Raw genomic sequence first — 16031 nt, forward strand, 5'->3', positions numbered from 1 at the left:
CAGGACCCTCCTGGCCTCAGGCTCCCAGACCCCAGAGATCGGTGTCCTCCGGCAGCTAGACCCAGGCAAGGGGGAGAGCACCCCGCCCCCAGGGCAGCCACTCTGGAGGAGAACACGCTTCTGATAACCTGAAAACCACTTGTGCAAACAAGGCCCCTGAGTCCAGAAGACCTGTGCCCTTAGGAGGGCCATGCTGAACTTTGACCCTGAAGCTCACCACAGAACAGTGTAGCAGGACAGTGTCAGGTATGGACAGCCGTGTGTGAACCTGCTTAGTTACATCACTGGAGCACTGGCACAAAAGAAGGAACCACGGTAAAACGAATTTATTTTGGGGAATAATTCCCTTTAAAAGTAGATCTCTATCTTTAGGAGACAAAAGGAAACACTGTGCTGAACTCAGGTCCCCTGGTCTGGAGGGCCACAAGCCCACCTATGCTCTGCTGTGGGCTCTGGCCTCAGTGGCCAGACCCAGGTAAACCTGGAAGAAAGATAAGCCCACAGACACACAGTGCCATCGGAGACGACGACACCCTGTGACAAGGCCCCTTTCTGTATTATCTCCTCACTGCAAGGTAAGGCAGGTGCACCCAACCATAAAAGGGTCCCCAAGGACCAGGCAGGAGGCATGATGTGATTCCCTGTGCTCCATGCCCGTCACACAGGCCAACTCAATTCCCCACCGTCTGCCACCCACGCTCTTCCCTTGAGACACCAGCTGTGGCCAAACACATGAGAATTGGGAAAACGGGGACCACCCTGGGGCCCTCTTGCAGGAGACATTCTGAGGCAGGGGGGGCAGGCAGCATATGTTACATTCTAAGTAAAATAGCTAGAGGGTAAAACACTCCAATGCCAATTTATTTTTAAAAAGGGTTCTGTGTAATTCTATGGTTTGCCTTTTTTTTTTTGTATAATTATACAACCTTTGAAAATTACATAAGTTGTATTGATCTAATACTATTAATAGTCATTCAGAAAAAACTTTCCCTCCCTCCCAACAACCATCCAGGGGGAATTAAAAGTCCTGAAGAGAGGCCAATTCAACATGGCCTCTACCCTGGTAGAAACAAAAAGCGAAAAGATGAGAAGAAAACAGAAATGGACTACGAGGTGTGTGGCCAGTGTCTATCAGGAGTGGGGCCCTGGCTGTTGCCTGAGGTGGTGAAAGGCAGAGCCTGCAGCATGCAGTTCGGCAGCCGGGAGGCCTCGCAGCCACATCATCCTCACTCCGGCGCATCCGTGTCCCAATCTAGGTGTCATGGAAATCCTTCAGCAGGGTTCTCCTCCGTTGCTCTGCTATGTGCATCTGGTTCTCTAAGTCCTGCACCAGGGAAGCAAGATGGTGCTTGCACGGCCCAGTCCCCAGAGCGCGGAGCAGCCAAAGCCACGCCCACCACGTCAGGGGCTCCAAGCGGTCAAAGGCACTGCCCTTCCCACCCTTCTCTGCAGCAGCTTCCCGTCCACATGCTAACAGCCCTGTCACCTGTTAACAAGCCAGTCCTGCCTGGCCCACACCAGAGGGACCAAGAAGGGGGCAGGCACTTACCCCTCTGTCATAGCTGTCTGCACGCTCCACTTTCCACGACAGGTTTTCGATCTCAGCCTCCAGCTGAGCCTGCTGGTATTCAAACTGTATGGGCAGAGCAGGAGGGTCAAAAGGAGAGGGGCTGCAGCCGGGGCAGGGCCTGCAGATGGAGGGGCAGACGCAGCACCTCAGGCTCGCATGAGCTACAGACAGGCCTGAGGCTGTCCTCAGAGAGCAGTGCTAGTTCCTGTAGCCAGAGCCGGAACCCAATCAAAAGGCCACCTGAAGAGTACAGCCAAGTGGCAATGCCACACTCACCCTCCGCCCCAAAAGAAAGGGGAAAAATTTAAGCCACCAAAGACAATATGCCCAACATACAGGGAAACAGATGCTGCAAAAACAAAATGGATATTCACAGACATGGTATTCACTGAATACTTCATTTTTTCAGTCCTTCTGCACATCAAGACTTAAAAATATTCAAGCCATTTGACTTAGTCATTGTACATCCGTTGTACAATTATACACAAAATGTTCCTCGAAATCTTATTTATACTAATGAAAAACAGAAACAATGAGCGCCCAACTGATGGTACAACCATATAATGAAACATTTATGCACTTATTAAAAATGGTATTTACCAGACTGGTAAATAAGGACAGCTGCAACAATAAATGATTGTAACAACAGAATGTCATGTATATAATTAACATTATATGTAGAAATAAATTTAAAAGGCTGAAAAATGCTAACAGTGGCCATATCTTTCTGGTGGGATTATGGATGATGTAAACGTTTTTGTTTTTCAACATTTACACAATAAATGTGAATTACTTTATAGTCAGGGGAAACAATCCATATCTAAGAAAAAGAATTAAACAAAGATGTAAAAAAGTCAACTATAATTTTGGAATGTGCACGCTAGGTATCCTCCTAAAGCATGGGTGCGGGGCTCCCAAGTGGCCACAGAGCTTTTTAGCCAGTTGCCCTGTAGCTATGACCATTCAGGGGCTTTGATATATCTGCCTTAATATAACACAAAATGCCAGGGCCTGAAATCTCTTTTAGAGATGCCTAGAAGAGAACTGAACTTTTTTTTCAGCGAGCGAGCGAGAGCAAGTGATCAAGTGCGTCGCACACGGGGGAGAAAGAGAGAGAGTCTTAAACAGGCTCCGTGCTGAGCGTGGAGCAGGGCTCAGTCTCACCGCCCTGAGATCATAACCTGAGCCAAAACCAAGAGTCAGACACTTAACCGACTGAGCCACCCAGGTGCCCCAGTAGAGCTGAACTTTTAAAACTGACAGTTTTTTTGCCCTCCCAACAACCAGGTTCTGGTCCCCACTCTCCTGGAAAGTGCGGGTAGACAAGGATACCTCTAAGCTAGGAGGGCAGAGCGGAGGACTGCTTGGCCTTACCAGCTTCTTCCTCGGGCCGGACTCCATGTAGTAGGCATACGGGTAGGTGTACTGCAGGGTGTACCGGCACTACAACAGAAGAGAGAAGGCGTCCGCACGTGGGCACCTAACCTGCACGCATCTCAGGTGGCTTTTACAATTCTTATCCTACCATGCAAGCCAGCCTGGCTCTATGGGCATGGGTTCGAAAGAAATGAGGCCAAGCCAAATCAAGGATGAACTGGGGGACAACACGGGAAAAGCTGAAACAGAAATGGTCACAGAACACCCACAGTTCCTTTTTCAAACTGTGATTTATTACCAGCAGCTGCCTCAATGGCTCCTCCCTTGAGTCGGACATCAGAGTCCACACATCTATCTCAATACCTGTCCAAAGACAATCTCTTAGTTTCTTTGGAGTGACGCGTGGATGGGACAAAAGGAGAAAAAGGCTCTAGTTTTCCCTGCGTTCCTTCCCTGTGGCTGAGGTAGTGGAATACTCTTCTTGGAAATCCCCTGGCAGCGAGCGGCAGGCTGGGGCCTCAGTGGGCACAGCCCAGGGAAATGTGGGCCCGGAAGCAGAAGCATGCAGAGCGACACAAAGTGCTGTGTTCCCGTGCCGCCTACACTGCCTCCCACCCTCAGACATCTGGGCCTGACAGGGCTGGGTGCTGGGCCAGGGATCAGAAGAGGGAGGTGGCACAGACCTTGGCCAAAAGCTTGGCGGCATTCTGTAGGTACTGCCAGTCGATCCACGTCCCCAGATTATTCATGACTCTCTCCTGAATCTTCTCATGAATCCGCTGATAGGTCTGTGCCTCCAGCTGCAAGCTCTTGTTGTGGTTTTCCCACTACAGGGTATTGAGAAAGGTGTACAAGTCCAGACAGAAGTTCAGAATAGACACCTTGGTTGGCATAGCATGGCCACAGCTTCATCTAACTTATGGGGACTGTGTGTCCTTGAGAGTGCAGTAGGAGGACTTTTTCTTCTTCTTTTTTAAAGATTTATTTGAGAGAGAGAGAGTGCCCACGCGTGCATGTGCACACAGGGCAGGGCGGAGGGGCAGAGGGAGAGGGCAAGAAGCAGACTCCCTGCTGAGTGCAGAGACCAGCATGGGCTAATTCCAGGACCCTGAGATCATGACCTGAGCTGAAATCATGAGTCAGCTGCCCAGCCCACCGAGCCACTCAGGCACCCCAGGAGGGGCCCTTCCTCAGTCCATACTACTAACCCTGTCCTAAGCAGTGGCCTGCCGGCCAGATCACTCTACCAACCAGTGCAATAGGGCTTCAGCCCTGAGGACTAAACAAAGCTAGGTCCCTACTGCTCTGGTGTGCTTAGAAAGCAAATCCGCCATGCTCTGTGGGCTTCTGAAGGGTCTTCCTGGGAGGAAGTGCCCTCTAAATCTGATTAAGATGGTACCAGAGGGAAAAGACTATCTGATGGTCCCCTCACTGTCCCTCAACCCATCATTCAAACAGCTTTGTTGGTTGTGGCTGCCCTGCAGAGCCTGAAAGCCACATTTATGGAAGCACCACTCAGGCCCACTGCAGGAGCTCCTCTCCCTGACTTCTGTGTACACGTACCAGCACACCAGTCACTGGGCATTCTGCCTCAGCGGGCCAGTGGGAAGAAGCCCACTAGAAAGGAGCAGTTGCCCGAGAAGATGCCTACCCTCTCAAAGTAGAACAAGTACTTCTTGAGGGCCTCCCTGGCCTGCGCTTGCTGGCTCTGGTTGACAATGTCGGGGTTCTCCTTGTACCGACTGCACTCATAGTACTCGCTGCCATGGGTCTTCCAATCTCCTAGACACATCCAGCAGAAGTCTGCAAAGAACAGAAAAAGAGGCATTTACACCCACAAGATAAGCCCACAATCCTCCAACGGCAAAGCAGTGGAACAGATCCTGTGAAAGGGGAGTGGGGTGGGGTTGTCACCTGTCCAGAACTTCCTAAGGGTGCCTCTGTCCAGGAGGAATGTGCACCTCTCCTCTTTGCCACCTAACACTGTCCCTGTAGCTTTTCCTTGCCAATACGAACAACGGCCAGCAGATACTCTTAGTTCCATGAGGACATAAGCTTTGTACCTCTTTAACCCAACACAGGCAGACACAGACTGCACAAGACTGCTGGTGTGCTGTGTCAGTGCTGAGAGAAGCAGAAAGTCATCCAAGGTGGTTGTCCAGAACACATGCTTGCCCTCCTGGGTACCTCCCACACTCATGATACCTGTCCTAAGAAGATTCTGTACACAAAGTTGGGAATTTCCCCTATTTTGTCATTTTTTTTTAAAAAAAGAACACTTCTATAAAACCAACAGCTACCCAATAGTTCCTATGCAGAATTATGAGCCTGTGCTGAGGAAGCAAAGAGGGAAAATAAAGATCCACTAAACATCCAACAGTTACCATGGTCTAATGGAGAGGAGCCAACCATAGTTCTGTTAGATGGCCACATCTCTGTCCTGTCTGATCTATATCCTGTCTCTGACAAAGACCCTCAAAGTGGGTAAACCCTGTTTCCCAGGATTTAAGCTGGCTCACTGACTTCTCCAAAGGACCTCTGATATAAAATTTGGGGAAACTAAAGCCAAACTCAGAGACCCAGAGGTCATTCTCTTCTCCTGGGAGCCTTCACTGAACAGCAGCAATACTGCTATCTCCTTAATCAGCTAGGTGGTGCTTGCTGAGAGGTGAAGGTGGTCAAACTGCACAAGAATGCAAGGGAAGGCAGCTAACTCTGGGTGGTGAGGGATGGGGAGACTATGGGGAGGGACACACAGGGGACTTCTTGAGTACTAGAAATATGATGGGTACTGGGGTGTTCACTTGCCAGTTCTCTTTAAACTGTACGCATGTCTTATGCACTGTTCTAAGTGGATGATACACATCCCTCTCACTCAAACACATAAAGACAGAGTGGGATACCACTAAGGAAATATGCCACTACCCATGGCCTATCTTCATTCTACACTTCACAGTCACTGTTCCCTTCCAACGCCTTGCCATGTCCATTCTGATTACGATGGGCTCCTGGGAAAACACAGGAATACCATTAGATGGACCCTTACAAAGAGAAACCCACAGGGCCTTCTGGTCAGCATTGAAATTGCTGTGTAGTAGACCTGTTTGGACATACTTTCTACTCAAAAAAATTTTATTTCTTTACTTCATCTGGCAGGAAGGAAAGCAAAACCAGCAGGTTCTATGTAAGCTACTCATGATGGACGAAGATCTGAAAGGCCAAATCAAAAGCCCTGTAGAAACTCTGTAAAACCTCGAAGGAAGACTCTTCTGTTACTCCCTCCAATAAAACAGCCTGTTCTAAAAGCTCTCTGTAAGGTAGCACAGATAAGCCCCACATTACTTACCTGCCTTGGCAAAAAGAAAAAGAGCACACTAGAATCTTCTTGGATGACTGAGGATCATGAAGGTCTAAGAGTCATCCCAACCTTGACGTCTGACTATCTGTGTCAGCGAGATGGCAGTGGGATTATAAGAGGCACCAGAAGAAGTATATGAAACATCAAGAGCTGCTGTAGGCTGGGTACTGTAAGTGACGGAGGCTGCCCTTGTCACTATACTACGAAAGCACTCACTAAACAAGCGGGGAGGCCCACGCGCAAGAAACGCACACTGTGCCCCTGGGCCTTGTGCACCGCGCCCGGGACTCACCGTGTTTACACTTGGAGCATTGCTGTCAGAGGGAAACAGAAGAGAACATGTTAAGGGCACGCTGACCAAAGGCTCCATGGCACACATGCAAAGGGCACGGGCTTCTGCTCACCATGTGATTGCAGCCTCCGTTCTTCTCAATGCAGATGTTGCACTTGGGACACTGAGGAGACAGAAGGGCGCCGTTAGGCTCACACACCACCAGGCCGGTTCTAAGACAAATTACACAAAGCTCCTGGCACCCGTGCCCAGTAGCTCATCGTGCGAGCCCTTCTGGGGAGGAGCATCTCACTTAAATGTGGCAGGTCGCTGAGGCTGGAACAGCAATTCAAGGAAATGAGGTCAGCACGTTTGGCTCTGAAACACTCCAAGCACCGGCTGAGCCCCACTAAGTCTTCCACCATCTGTCTTTGCCACGAGGCTGCTCAGATTAAGCACAAGCTGAGTCAGCACAAAGCCTTCCTGCTTGGGAAGAATGCCAAAGCAACACAAGAGCTGGTCCTGGTCAGCTTGCCTGGACTTCTGCTTCCACAAGAGGGCAAGGAAACCCCATCTAAAGCTCACTTGCTCTCATTTGAGAGATGCCCCAACCTAGGCAGCAAGGCAGAGACCAGTCTGACACTCTGCTCTCCCTTTGCCACGAAGCAGACTGTTTAATGAGGTCACGGTCATGGCTATGCTGGGAGTGCAGCAACTTGGCACATGACAGGCACAGGGTAGGTGCTGAGTCACCCAGGGCTCAAGGGGCTGAGGGCCATGTTTTCCCACGGGAAGTTTCAGAATGAGAACTGGGCCTGCCTGGGCTTGCCATCAGAGCCTTGCTCTTTACTACATGTTGTTATCAACCACCTCCCTCCCAGGGCTGTTAAAGCCTGGGAGGCACTCAAAAAAACCAGGTTTTCTTCTAATTAGTCAACCCATGGGTCAAACTTTTCCAGGTAGTTCAGCATTTTAGTAAAATAAATGCGCCCAACACATACTAGGATAGTCTGCTGCAAACTCTGCCAAGTCTGGGCAAGGGTCTGTAGCCTCCAGCAAGGGCCCTGGGGCCCTGGGTGTTCTGCTCTCAAATGGCCAGCCTCCTGGGCAAGGCCTTAGGCAGCATTAAGGAGGGCAGATCCATGACAGGTAAGACACAGTCCTTACGTCTTTAGTGTGAGCACTAATGTAGTTGGCTGTTTCAGAGTCGTCTGCACACTTCGTGAGCCATTTCCGGATAGTGGCGCAGTCTGTGGGGGCGTGATACATCTGACGACACTTGAAACTTAAAACCAGAAAAGAAAAACATTCAAATAATTGTTAGGTCAGGGTCCCATGTTTTCAATTTTCCTTCTGTCCAAGCCAACAGATCCTGAATTAGAGTTTTCCAAAGAAGGAAAGTCACCTCTCAAGGCCTTTGGGATCTTTAGTTACCCAGGGCTATACTGAAATACTGTATGAATTTCTCTTCATCTAAGCACTTCTAAGACACACTCTTAATACACCCAAGTAAAATGCTTCTGTCTTAAATATCCTGTGTGGTGTCAACCCTCCCTTAAAGGATGTCATAGTCAGAGTTCAGATTCTCAAAGGACATGGCGAGGTGCTCTGAGACGGATAACTCAGCTCAGACCCAAGGCAGAATCAACATCCGCTTTTTGGGAGCCTGGACTTAACTCCCAGCCATATGTGCACAGTATGTACACACAACAGAACTTGTTCAGTCTGCAGGGCCATGATAACTCTGACAATACCTGAAACTTAAAATCAGAAAACATTCCAGCACTCATCTGGCTAGGCTTCCATGTTTTTCATTTCCCTTTTGTCCTAGCTAACGCGATATCTGGATAGTAAAGGCACTCAGGCAAACAGCCTAACACATGCCCCAGGGAAAGGAGTTCATAATGTGGGACACAGGGGTGCCTGGGTGGCTCAGTCAGTTAAGCATCTGTCTTCAGCTCAGGTCATGATCCCAGGGTCCTGGGATCAAACCCCGTGTGGGATCTCTGCTCAGTAGGGAGCCTGTTTCTCCCTCTCCCTCTGCCTACACTCTCTCATTCTCTGTCAAATAAATAAAATCTTAAAAACAAAAAAAGTGGGACACAAAGGATGAAGAGCAACTACATTAGCGGTTCTTTTTCTTTTTCTTTTTTTTTTTAAGGTAAACTCCACACCCAGCATGGAGCCCAGCATGGGGCTTGAACTCATGACCCTGACATCAAGACCACAGCTGAAACCAAGAGTCGGACACTTAACTGACTGAGCCATCCAGGCACCCTTATGTTAGTGATTCTTAATCTTTGGTGAGCCATAGACTCCCTCAACAATGTTTTAAAAGGCAGGAACACATGCACATACACCACATTTTCCATGTAGTTTCTCTGAAGCCCCACCATGAATCATCTTAGGGAGGCATGATTAGGGACAGACACAGATGTGGACCTAAATTATGGCTCTGTCCTTGCCTTTCATCTCCAATTCCTCCCCTATAACATAAGGGCAACAGTATCAATTGCACACAGTTGTGACAATATAGGTTAAGTGATGAGAACAGTGTCTTTCCCACAATAAGGCTTCAGTACACTTAAGCTATCCCCCTATCTCCTGAATGGAGCAAACCCCAAGTAGACATAAACTAGCTTTATGAATTACAGTGTTATAAAATTAGCCTACAAAGGCCAAGATAAAGATTCAGACACTGAAGATTGTAGCTTTCAAACACGGTAATATGTGATTATCTATGCAGGCACATATACACCCACACTGACACAATCTCTGTGCCATGAGTCTCAGTAGCATTAACCGTAGCATATTCTCCCAGAATCTGTGCCACTTTTTTGTTTGATAATCTGAGCATTATCAAACATCCCATGGAACATGAGATGCTGGGTACATACCCTGCCCACTTGGAGCAGAGCTGGTGGTTAGGCTCAAAGACCCTGTCTTTCCCAGCCCCACCCTCACCCATAGCAACAGCAGTGGTGCTTCTGAGGACAAGGCAGGAGCCCAGGGCTGCTCAGCACCCACACTCACTCTTACCAGAACACCTCGTTGCACCGATTGCACTGTACTCGGCGAGCTCTAGGCTCCTGTACCCGAATAACCATGGGGCAGTCTGCACCAGGGCACAGCTGGAGCTGGTAATGACTCTGTGAACACACCGAGGGGAAACAATGAGGACATCCCCTAGTCACTGCTTCCAAATTAGACTTCCCTGAGAGCTCAAACACCTGCTGTCCTTCCAGCCGATGACTTCTATCAAGCGGCTATAGGAATTCAGAAAGGATGTCACAAGGAACAGCGTTCAGCAGATACTGAAGACCTATGAATGTTTAGCTAAAACTAGGTAGCAACTCACTAGAATGATCTAAGGCTAGATTATAAAATGGAGCATAGAACTGTGTCTGTGAGATGAAAGTGCACAGGCACCAGGTCTGAAAAGGAACACAGCCCAATCAGCTGTGCATCTGAAAGTATTATTCTAAGTGAAAAAAGACCGAGAAAGACAAGTACCATATGATTCCACTTCTGTGCAGAATCTAAAAAACAAAATGAAAAACAAAACTCAAAGATACAGAGAATAGAAGGGGAAGGGGGCTTTAGGGTGGGTGAAATGGGTGAAGGGGGTCAATTATATGGTGACGAATGGTAACTAGACTTACTTTGGTGATCACATTGTAGCATATACAAATATTGAATTATTATGTGGTATACCTGAAAACAATATAACGTTACACACCAATTTTACCTAAAAACAAAAACAAAAGCTCTGAGAGGCTCAAACGACCCTCATGCACGTACCAAAGGCAGCAAACAGCCCAGGGAACAAGGCGCTGTTTATCCCGCAGCCCATGCATGAGAAGACCCAGCCCGTCAGGCCATCTTGTAAGCTCAGGCACAAGCGACGAAGATGAGAGCTATGCAGCATGAAGGCTGCTAGCCTCAGCCGGGAGCCCAAAGGAGGGGAGGGAATCCCAAACTGACCACACTGGAACCCTGGACGAGTTTTCCAACTGCACAAGAAGCAATACCCCTTCTCTGTGCTTTATAATCACACAGTGAACCACAGGCAACAGCAGCTCCTGAGATAGCCCTGATTCGTGTTCATCCCCTGACATACAACAGCTTGTTTAAGCAACTGTGTAGAAGAGGAGGAGGCCTGACCATTCTACCAGAGAAAACCAAGACTCAGAGAGGTCAAATAAAAGGTGGAAGGCTACACAGCGGGAAAGTAACAGTCCTGGGACTCATGTCGTTGTCAGTCTGCCTCCAAGGCCTGTGTTCCTCATTACCACTCTAGTGGCTTCTCTACTTTGTAAAAGCCATGGAGCTCTTTTTTCAAATTATAGCACCTAATGGCAGCCTCGTCCACAAAGTGACTGTGGTGAGCATGAGATGGAACACAGGCCCAGGAAGACAGACGTGCAACGATAGGGGCCGGGTCATACCTCCACATAGTCCCTAAAGAGGTAGCGCCTGTATTTGTCTCTCAATTCTTCATTGGGCAGCAATGGAAACACGAAGTCCTCTGGTGTTCGGAGTGGGCAGTCCTGAGCCATGCAAGAGACTCCTGTTGAACAAAGACAACATGATGGATAACTGTATTGCAGAAGACACAACAATAATATACTCCCCACTGAGTTCACCCAACAAATTCAGATTCCACATAGGAAATCCTTGAAGCCACAGAATTTATTTTAAAAAGAGAGAGAGAGAAATTAATGTATTTGCAATGACACAACTAAAATTTATCTCAAATTACATATATATCACAAATAGCACCACTGAAAAAGCTGTATCATCTAAAAAAAATCCTACATGGTTCTTGGGGCACCAGCTGGCTCAGTTGGTAAAGCAGGCAACTCTTGATCTCGGGGACATGAGTTCAAGCCCCCCATGGGGCACAGAGCTTAATTAAAAAAAAAAATCCTATACGGTTCTTGACTAACAATTTCGTTTTGTGATATTTAATACTACGTGCAAGTGACTACCACCCAACACAATGAGGTTCTGCAGATACCGCTGATGGGATGCTAACTGAGTTTGGATACCATCAAGTCATAGTGTGATAAACACTCCTATAACCAATCACCAAATCTGATTTGGGTTATGCTACCTAAATAGCAGCAATCTTTTGAGGGTTTCTGAGGTATGGCTACCACCTGGGGCATCAAGATAGGGTAGGCAGCTTAAAGGAAAGTTCTCCTAAAAGTTTACCTTGCACTCACACCAACATTTACATATATGCCCAAACAATAGCCTTAACCTTCTCATTTTGCTCAGGACTAGGGAAAATCTTGCCACTGTTCAGCCTGATGTGTTTGGAAACTAATGGTTCTGACAATAAAAACCCCAATCAGGCTCAGAAGAAACATGCAGCTGACCTGAGTACCTGCAAGGGCAAAACTGAAGATAAAGACTTCATGCCAGCCCCTTACAAATTCTGCAGCAGACTCACCCACACCCACGCCGTCCTTGACAAGTACTGAGCAGTGCTGCTCCCAGCAGCTACGGCAAAACTGGTGCTGACAGGCCAGAGAAAGTAGGTTTTCCTTCCGCACAAACTGCATACACACTGCGCAGTGGTGAGGGGGGTGGGCCGTGGGAACCTGGGGAGAGACAGAGCCAAATGAGTGAAAAGGAGCCTTCAGATCCTGGGAGGCCACAGGGGTGCCTGACGAAGCTAGGTGCATGGGAGGCGAGCCTGACCCTGCAACAAATGTCAGAACTCAACTGCAATGTGTGGGCTCTGTGGGTCCCAAAAGTTCTGAATAGAAAGCACAGATCAGGAGGGCTTCCTGAAGGAGGTGGCACATGAGCTGGGTTTGCACAATCACTAGGATTCAGAGAGGCAGAGGAAGGCTGAAAGGAGAACTTACAGCAGTTTATAACGTCAGGCTAAAAACCTCAGGATTTCCAAATTGCCAAGGTCCTTAAAGGTTATTCAGTCTAACTTCTGCTTTTAGAGGCTACTGGGTTTCTTTTATAAACTGCCCCATTCGGGGCACAGAGCTGCTACTCAACAGGTACTACAGACGTTCTCAGAGCGTATGAAGCTTCTAGCAAGCCCACGCTGCAGGTTTACTTGTCAAAGACAGTGCTTTTCCCCACACAGATATGCCCCAAACACAAAACATTATAGTTTTTACTAACTCACAACTCATCCTTAACACACTGCAGATATGTCACATACACTTAATTTAGAGGGATAAGGAAGATCCTACTAGGGAAGAAACCTTCTTCTAGGATGTGGACAAATAACTGCAAAGCTTGAACTCCAGAATCCATGACGTACTATACGAACTGGCAGACAAAGACGATGTGGGACCCCCGGCCCAAGTCACAAACTGATGGGAGAAGTCTGCTACAGGTTTATATTAGGTTCTGGTTAGTTCACTGGGAATGCAAACAACAACTGGAGGGAAAAGGCTGTATTCTCATGTTTATCCAATATGCTTCTGGAAATTTTCTCCTAAGAGCTACAGAAGTTATGTGGTAATTTGAACCCTGATTCTCCTTCCTAAAGAGTGCTTTCGACATGGCCCTTACTCACTTGACAAATGTTTGTCAAACTCCTAATACACAGGACATTGCTATGCATTGTAAGATATGGTTCCTAAACATAGAGCATACACAGTCTGGTGAGGGAGCTGAAAAAGATGAGTGCATCGCTACATCACACAGGTAAAGATTTCGAGACATAACTAGAGGCGTTTGGAGAGGAAAGATCACAGGCTTTGTGAGAGACAGCTTGATCTTGGTCTTTAAAGATGAGTTTCATTCCCACAAGCAAAGATGGGCATAGGGTCGGGACATTCCAGGCCAGGGACGGCACAAGCAGAGTCAAAGAGGAGCGCGGGGAGCTTGGGAACACCAAGGAACCCATCAGGAATGGAGTACAGGCTGTGTGTAAGTGTAATGAGGAAGGTGAGGCTAAAGAGGGCCCCAGAACTGGCAATGATTTATTCTTCATCCATGAGGAAACTCTTTAAACTAAAATGGAAATGGAAGATTTAGGTCCATATTGGAACAAAAATCTCAGGCATGTTGTACTATAAACAAAGCAAGATGGTTCTCAGTAACACCATAAGCCACAGCAAGAGCCATGTGTGTCAGAAGCCTTGCTCAAGTGGGAGACACTCACATGTTTCGAGGGACTGGGCTGAACGCGAGCCTCAACGAGCAGCTGAGCAGAATTAGACTTGTATCTACAAAACAAAAAGCAAAATAAAGGGATTCAGAAACGAAGACAAACATTTTAACCTCTGAACAAAACCAGATGAGACCAACAAGTGCTGCAGTTGCACTAAAGCGCCTTTGTCTCTAATTACCTTCTGACAGTTTCAGGCTTCCTTTCACCTTAGTATAAATACTTTTCTCTTTCAGTCACTTACTTACTTACTTATTTATTTATTAAGATTTTACTTATTCATTTGACGGCGGGGGGGAACGCACAGGCAAGGGGAGCAGCAGGGGGAGAGAAGCAGTATCCCTGCTGAGCAGCGAACCCAATGTGGGGCTCGATCCCAGGACCCTGGGATCATGACCTGAGCTGAAGACAGACACTTAACCGACTGAGCCACCCAGGCGCCCCATCTCTTTCAATTTGTTTAGCCCTCAATTGGTATGAGAATAATAACCCTGATTCAAAGACATCAAACTAGGAAAAATACTTACGAAGGACCGTATCTGTTTTCAACTCCTTTCTGGAAATATCTCTGTGTCTTCAGAACAGGGAAGGTATCTTAAGATAAAGAAAATGCAGGGGCACCTGGATGGCTCAGTCGGTGGAGCACATGACTCTTGATCTTGGGGTGATGGGTTCAAGCCCCACCTTGGGTGTAGAGATTACTTAAATAAAAACTTAAAAAAAAAAAGACATAGAAAATGCTAAGCATATGGGGCACCTAACTGGCTCAGTTGGAGGAGAATGTGACTGGATCTCAGGGTCGTGAGTTTGAGCCCCACATTGGGTGTAGAAATTACTTAAATAAAAACTTAAAAAAAAAAAAAAGCAAAGCATAAAGGAAAACTTGGGACAAATTGTTACATTGAAGAAGTTCAGTTCATCAGAACACAACATAAAGTGAAAAGCCAGGATATAAATGGAAGATAATTCAATACCTATATCATTGGCAAAAGACTGATTTTCAGAATAAATAAAAACTTCCTCCAAGTCCATTTGAAAAGACAAAATAACAAAAAAAATGAACAAAGACAGAACAAGCACTTCACAGAAAAGAAAGCACGAATGGCCCTTAACACGAAAAGATGTTCAACCTCAATAATAATCTGGGACACAATTAATTATGTGTCATTTATACCCACCAGATTGCAGAACTTCAAGTTTCACAGTATCAGGAACAGTCATATACCACTGGTGGGCATGTAACACAGTGCAATCACTTTGGAAACATTTTGCCATTTAGTAAAGCTAAGGAGCAGATACCCTCACTTTCTATACTCAACCGAAGAAAAACACATGACACTAGGAGTCATGCACAAGAGTTTTGAGAGCTGCATTATTATATTTTTTTAAGATTTTATTTATTTATGTGACAGAGAGACAGCCAGCAAGAGAAGGAACACAGCAGGGGAGAGGGAGAGGAAGAAGCAGGCTCCCAGCGGAGGAGCCCGACGTGGGACTCGATCCGGAAACGCCGGGATCACGCCCTGAGCCGAAGGCAGACGCTTAACGACTGCGCCACCCAGGCGCCCCTGAGAGCTGCATTATTTTTAAAAGCAAAAAACTAAAACTCACAAATGATTTTTGACAGGAATATGGATAGGATGTCATAAAATGCAGCCTTGTTAATTTTAAAAGTTGAAGAACACACATAGCATGATTCCATGTCTGTGAAGTTCTAAAAACATACAAAACTAGGGGTGCCTGGGTGGCTCAGCTGATGAAGCATCCAACTCTTGATCTCAGCTCAGGTCTTGATCTCAACAGTCGTGAGTTCAAGCCCCTACTTAAAAAAACAAAAACACAAAACCATACAAAACTAAAGGATATATAATTTTTTTTAAAAAGATTTTATTTATTTATTTGACAGAGATAGAGACAGCCAGCGAGAGAGGGAACACAAGCAGGGGGAGTGGGAGAGGAAGAAGCAGGCTCACAGTGGAGGAGCCTGATGTGGGGCTCGATCCCACAACGCCGGGATCACGCCCTGAGCCGAAGGCAGACGCTTAACCGCTGTGCCACCCAGGCGCCCCAAGGATACATAATTTAAGAATAACTAAAAAGGGGCGTCTGGGTGGCTCAGTCAGTTAAGCATCTGCCTTTGGCTCAGGTCATGATCCCAGGGTGCTGGGATTGAGCCCCGCATTGGCCTCCCTGTTCAGCAGAGGGCCTGCTTCTCTCTCTCCCTCTACTGCTCCCCCGGCTTGTACTTGCTCTGTCAAATTAAATAAATAAATAAATAAATAAATAAATAAATAAAATCTTTTAA

At 47.1% G+C, this 16031-nt stretch overlaps 1 protein-coding gene across 5 annotated transcripts in view; it reads right to left on the reverse strand.

The window, feature by feature from the left end:
• Window positions 1-311: 311 nt before the first annotated feature.
• ARIH2 (ariadne RBR E3 ubiquitin protein ligase 2) overlaps window positions 312-16031 on the reverse strand; it is a 46906-nt gene continuing 31186 nt past the window's right edge. For 3 of the 5 annotated variants that reach the window (XM_040628842.1, XM_040628844.1, XM_040628846.1), the window contains 10 exons: window positions 13721-13784; window positions 12035-12185; window positions 11025-11146; window positions 9616-9725; window positions 7744-7861; window positions 6710-6760; window positions 6598-6619; window positions 4599-4750; window positions 3631-3774; window positions 1695-3013 (listed from right to left, as the gene is read on the reverse strand). In XM_040628842.1, coding sequence (XP_040484776.1) covers window positions 2594-3013; window positions 3631-3774; window positions 4599-4750; window positions 6598-6619; window positions 6710-6760; window positions 7744-7861; window positions 9616-9725; window positions 11025-11146; window positions 12035-12185; window positions 13721-13784 — 1354 coding nt within the window. In that variant the 3' untranslated portion in view covers window positions 1695-2593. The other 2 variants (XM_040628843.1, XM_040628845.1) reach the window with 2 other exon arrangements.

The sequence above is a fragment of the Ursus maritimus genome, unplaced genomic scaffold (assembly GCF_017311325.1).
Source record: "Ursus maritimus isolate PB19 unplaced genomic scaffold, ASM1731132v1 scaffold_14, whole genome shotgun sequence".
Lineage (NCBI taxonomy): Eukaryota > Metazoa > Chordata > Mammalia > Carnivora > Ursidae > Ursus > Ursus maritimus.